This window comes from Zeugodacus cucurbitae, chromosome 3 (assembly GCF_028554725.1).
Source record: "Zeugodacus cucurbitae isolate PBARC_wt_2022May chromosome 3, idZeuCucr1.2, whole genome shotgun sequence".
Taxonomy (NCBI): Eukaryota; Metazoa; Arthropoda; class Insecta; order Diptera; family Tephritidae; genus Zeugodacus; species Zeugodacus cucurbitae.
The window spans coordinates 15,867,041-15,873,441 of NC_071668.1; the positions used below are offsets into that span (position 1 = coordinate 15,867,041).

General features: G+C 41.1%; 1 protein-coding gene across 1 annotated transcript; it reads right to left on the minus strand.

Moving 5' to 3' along the window:
- Nucleotides 1–4,214: 4,214 nt before the first annotated feature.
- LOC128920243 (heat shock protein 70) lies at nucleotides 4,215–6,401 on the minus strand. Its single transcript, XM_054227151.1, has one exon. The coding sequence runs from the start codon at nucleotides 6,223–6,225 to the stop codon at nucleotides 4,315–4,317; it is 1,911 nt and encodes a 636-aa protein (XP_054083126.1). The 5' UTR covers nucleotides 6,226–6,401; the 3' UTR covers nucleotides 4,215–4,314.

Sequence of the window (6,401 nt, forward strand, 5' to 3'; positions counted from 1 at the left end):
ACGTCGCCGAGTCCTGGCATTCACCCCGGTGGATGAACGTCTTGCCACAATCCGCATCAAAGCGAGGTTCTTCAACATATCGCTGATTTGCGCCCACGCCCCAACGGAAGAGAAGGACGATGTGACCAAAGATGCTTTCTATGAGCGCCTAGAATGCACCTATGAGCGCTGCCCCCGCCACGATGTCAAAATCGTGCTTGGCGATTTTAACGTCAGGGTGGGTAAAGAAGGTGTTTTTGGCACAACAGTCGGAAAATTCAGCCTCCATGACGAAACATCGCCAAACGGCCTGAAGCTGATCGACTTCGCTGGGGCCCGAAATATGGTTGTTTGTAGTACCAGATTCCAGCATAAAAAAATTCATCAAGCAACGTGGCTGTCCCCTGATCGAAACACGCGCAATCAAATCGATCACGTTGTGATAGACGGAAGACATGTCTCCAGTGTTTTAGACGTGCGTACGCTCCGAGGACCAAACATTGACTCGGACCATTATCTAGTAGCAGCAAAGATACGCACTCGCCTCTGTGCAGCAAAGAACGCCCGTCAACAAACACAAGGAAGGTTCGACGTCGAAAAGCTGCAATCACAACCGACAGCCGAACGATTTTCTACTCGACTTGCACTCCTGCTCTCTGAGAGCACTCATCAGCATCTCGATATAAGGGAGCTGTGGAACGGCATCTCAAACTCATTGCATACCGCTGCAGCCGAAACAATTGGTCTCCGGCAACGCCAAAAAACCAGTTGGTACGATGAGAATTGTCGTTCCGCAGTGGAGAGAAAACAGACTGCCTACCTCGCAACGTTGCGATCGACCACAACACGTTCGGGGTGGGATAGATATCGAGAACTGAAGAGGGAAGCGAGACGCATTTGCAGACTTAAAAAGAAAGAGGCCGAAATGCGTGAGTATGAAAAGCTTGGAAAGCTGGCCGACATGGGTAATGCTCGAAAATTTTATGACAAGATGAGGCGATTTACAGAAGGTTTCAAGACCGGAGCATTATCATGTAGGGACCGAGGAGGTAATCTGGTAACGGATGTCCAGAGCATACTGGGATTATGGAGGGAACACTTCTCCGACCTGCTCAATGGCAGTGAAAGTACAACACCAGGAGATGGCGAACCCGATTTCCCAATCGATGACGATGGAATAGATGTTCCATTACCCGACCATGAAGAAATTCGAATAGCAATTACCCGCTTGAAGAACAACAAAGCGGCGGGGACCAATGGATTACCGGTCGAGCTATACAAATACGGCGGCGAAGAACTGATAAGGTGCATGCATCAGCTTCTTTGTAGAATATGGTCGGAAGGAAGCATGCCTGACGATTGGAATCTTAGTGTGCTCTGCTCTGCCCTCTATAAGAAGGGAGACCCCACAATCTGCGCCAACTACCGTGGTATAAGTTTCCTCAATATCGCATATAAGGTTTTGTCGAGCGTATTGTGTGAAAGACTAAAGCCCACCGTCAACGAACTGATTGGACCTTATCAGTGTGGCTTTAGACCTGGAAAATCTACAATGGACCAGATATTCACCATGCGCCAAATCTTGGAAAAGACCCGAGAGAGAAGAATCGATACTCACCACCTTTTTATCGATTTTAAAGCTGCCTTCGATAGCACGAAAAGGAGCTGCCTTTATGCCGCGATGTCTGAATTTGGTATCCCTGCAAAACTAATACGGCTATGTAAGCTGACGTTGAGCAATACCAAAAGATCCGTCAGGATCGAGAAGGACCTCTCCGAGCCGTTCGATACCAAACGAGGCTTCAGACAGGGTGACTCACTATCGTGCGACTTCTTCAATCTATTGCTGGAAAAAATAATACGAGCTGCAGAGCTAAATAGAGAGGGTACAATGTTCTACAAGAGTGTACAGCTCCTGGCGTATGCCGATGATATTGATATCATCGGAAGCAACAACCGCGCCGTTTGTTCTGCGTTTTCCAGACTAGATAAAGAAGCGAAGCGTATGGGTCTGGTGGTGAATGAGGACAAGACGAAATATCTCCTGTCATCAAACAAACAGTCACTGTTGACAGTCATAACTTTGAAGTTGTAGATAATTTCGTTTATCTGGGAACCAGCTTTAACAACACCAACAATGTCAGCCTTGAAATCCAACAGGTGCTACTTTGGACTGAGTAGGCAATTGAAAAGTAAAGTCCTCTCTCGACGAACCAAAATCAAACTCTATAAGTCGCTCATTATTCCCGTCCTGATGTATGGCGCTGAAGCGTGGACGATGACAACATCCGATGAGACGACTCTTGGGGTTTTCGAGAGAAAGGTTTTGCGCAAGATTATGGTCATTGGCAACGGCGAATACCGCAGACGATGGAACGATGAGCTGTACGATTTATACGACGACAGCAAAAAGGAGGAATGAGTGGCGCGCTCCGGTGGATTCGGCTATAATCGCTTAAAGCGGTTCCTACGCCAAATATATATATATATATATATATATGCAAAATACTCCAGCTAAAGTTTCTTGTTATTAGAAAATTTAAGCAAATATGAACAAACTGATCATATGACAGAAGTTTACAATTGTAGGAAGATAAAAAAGATTCTCGAAAGTGTGAAATTTTGATCAAACAACACTTCAGAATCACCAGAATTTACCACAGCTCAAAGTGATTGAAATTAACACGTGCTTTATTCTGGGATACGACAGTAAACAACAAAGGAGTTGGAAAAGCCGAAGACTCAATCATAAGTTTTATAGCAACCAAATGTGGAAAGGGACCGAGCCAACTCACAGGGTAATAAGAATAATGGATTTCGAAATTGAATTATCGAAAAAGTAAGTTGAATAAGTGGATAAAATTGTATTTCATTCCCTCGGCTAAGTCTAATATATTAAATGAAATAAACAAATTTTTTTCTTGAGGAAATTGGTCAAGCTCAAATACTTTTATTATAAATCGATTTAGAGCTTATGAGGATAGGTTGATTTCAGGAGTTGAAACAAGGGTATTTTTATAATTATTTTTATATATATTTAACATATTTAAAGTATTTAAAAAGACACAAAAATAATCAGGGGTGTTGTGGAATCCAAGACAGATTTGCTGAATGTCAGAATGGCAAACCAATTCTGATTTTCATTGGTGTCACAGAATCTGATTTGATTTTCGTCCTTTCGAATATAAGCAAACCAATATTCGAATCAGCTGTTCTGCTATTTATTCATGGGGAAAAAATAGCAAGACATGTTTTTGGAATTGTAATCATATAATTAGTTCAAAATATTCATTAAACCCAAAAAATATAATTAAAATGAGAAATTATTTCAGCTTTTATTTTATTTGGCAATGAAAGTAGCGCGAAAAAAAGAAAGTTTTAAGGAATCACAGTAGATCGCTTTATGCTCAAAGGAAGTCAAAAATAGTAATTATTTTTATGTAAAAATGTATATATTTAAGTGTATATATACAGTGGAACTTCTTTAACTCAAATTACTATAATCCACAAAAAACTTTGAGGAAATTTGTATGGAATTACCTTTCAATGCCACTTCAGGAGTTCGAGTTATGGAGAACTTCGAGTTATGGAAGGAAATTTATATGAAATTTGATTTTTAAACGCTATTGCCAATTTAAAAGTTCAAGTAATGGAGATCTTCGAGTTATGGAAGTTACACTGTAAATTGTTTAACTTTTATATAAAAAGATAGATATTTCCATGATCTAATCTGAATTACTTATTTTGTAAATTTTTTAGAATATTTCATTTTTTTTCGTTGAATTCAATAATTACGTCATTTAGAGTTGTTATCTTATTTTTTAAACATAATTATATTTTTTCCAAAGCGTTTTAACGGCAAATCAGAATAAATTTGAACAAAAAGTCTCAAATCTGCCAACCCTGAAGCTCTTGATTTGTTTCTGATAGTTAAACCGATAAAATTGGTTTCCATGACACCTAAAACCAATAGAATTTCTGATTCGAACATCAAACCAATAATATCAGAATTCATGACACGAACCAGAATTTTTTGTCGGTTTAAATTCTGATTCCGACAACAACCCTGACTATTTTCCAAATTTTGAAACCCACCCAACTCCTTAAAATCTCTTTACGCAATCAATCAAATAAATTCTTTTAGATATCGAAACAAAATTTTTTTATATAAATAATTTGTTCATTTTATATATTTTCAGTCTTTTTTGATTTTACAAGATAATTTCTCTAAAAACTAATTTAAATAGTTAAATCTTAAAAATTTAGGTAACAACTCACGACTATGATACTATAATTTTACATTAATGTAGAGATCTATTTCTATAATAAATTAGTTTAATCTACTTCTTCAACAGTGGGTCCAGTATGTCCACCATTGAATCCACCCGCTTGTTGACCACAAGACGCTCCTTGCGCACCACCACTATGTAGTTTTGTCATGAGTGGTGTACAAAGTTTGGTGAGTGTGTTCATTTTGTCTTCGTACTCTTCTTTGTCGGCCAACGAGTTGGCATCCAGCCACTTGATGGTGTCATCACAAGCCTTCAACGCTTCACTCTTCTCTTGAGCACTCAATTTATCACCAGCACCGTCCAACGCTTGCTTCACGCCAAACACATAACTCTCCAAGTTATTTCTTGCCGCGATCTTATTGCGTTGTCGTTCATCTTCTTCGGCATAACGTTCCGCCTCGTTCACCATACGATCGATTTCGGATTGTGAAAGACGTCCTTTGTCGTTCTTGATGGTGATGTTCTTGGCATTGCCTGAACTCATTTCCTTCGCTGTTACGTTCAGAATACCATTGGCGTCCAGATCGAAGGTTACCTCAATCTGTGGCACTCCACGTGGTGCAGGCGGTATGCCGGACAAGTCGAAGGTACCCAGACGATTGTTATCCTTGGTCATCACACGTTCACCCTCGTACACTTGGATTGTGACACCAGGTTGGTTGTCGGAGTATGTTGAGAATGTCTGAGTTTGTTTGCATGGAATTCGGCAATTTCGTTCAATGATTTTCGTCATTACACCACCAGCCGTTTCGATACCCAAGGACAATGGTGCTACGTCGACCAATAGTACATCCTGAATTTCACTGCTCTTGTCACCACTTAGGATAGCAGCTTGAACGGCTGCACCATATGCAACCGCCTCATCCGGATTGATTGAGAGATTCAGACTCTTGCCACAGAAGAACGACTGTAGTAGACTTTGTACCTTTGGAATACGTGTGGAACCACCAACCAATACGATGTCATGTATCTGATTTTTGTCCATCTTCGCGTCTTTCAACGCTTTCTCTACTGGATCCAACGTCTGACGGAATAGGTCGGCACACAATTCTTCAAAGCGGGCTCGTGACACTTTCGTGTAAAAGTCAACTCCTTCGAACAGTGCATCAACTTCGATGGTGGCTTCGGTGCTCGATGACAATGTACGTTTCGCCCGTTCAGCTGCTGTACGTAGACGACGTAATGCTCTTGGATTCGAACGCAGATCCTTTTTGTACTTTCGTTTGAACTCATCAGCCAAGTGTGTAACCAGTCGATTGTCAAAGTCTTCACCACCAAGATGTGTGTCACCAGCAGTTGCACGCACTTCGAATAATGAGCCCTCGTCAATGGTCAAGATGGAGACATCAAAAGTACCACCGCCCAAATCGAAGATCAGAACATTACGTTCACCTTTCAGATTCTTATCCAGACCGTAGGCTAAGGCGGCTGCTGTGGGTTCATTGATGATTCGCAGTACATTCAAACCAGCAATACGACCGGCATCCTTTGTGGCCTGTCTCTGTGAGTCATTGAAGTAAGCTGGTACTGTGATGACGGCGTCTGTCACTGTTGTGCCCAGATATGCCTCAGCGGTCTCCTTCATTTTGGTCAACACCATGGACGAGATTTCTTCTGGTGCAAAGCGTTTGTTCTCCCCTTTGTACTCCACACTGATCTTTGGTTTGCCACCGTCGCTCACCACTTTGAATGGCCAGTGTTTGACATCTTCCATAATTTTCGGATCGTCATACTTGCGTCCAATCAATCGCTTCGCGTCGAATACTGTGTTCTTTGGATTCATGGCCACCTGGTTCTTTGCCGCATCGCCAATGAGTCGCTCCGAATCTGTGAAGGCAACATAACTGGGTGTTGTGCGGTTGCCTTGGTCGTTGGCGATGATCTCCACTTTGCCGTGTTGGAAGACACCAACACAGGAGTATGTTGTTCCCAAATCAATACCAATTGCTACCATTTTGACTTGTGTTTTTCTTATACTTATTCTTCACTTGGAACTTTTTAATACTATACTTTTTAAAACTTTTAATATAATTTATATCACTTTGTGTGTCAAAAACACTTTCACGTTTTCTTATTACAATCTCTTGAAGAGTTGTTTATACTTTGCTTGCTTATTGAATTCTGAAACGA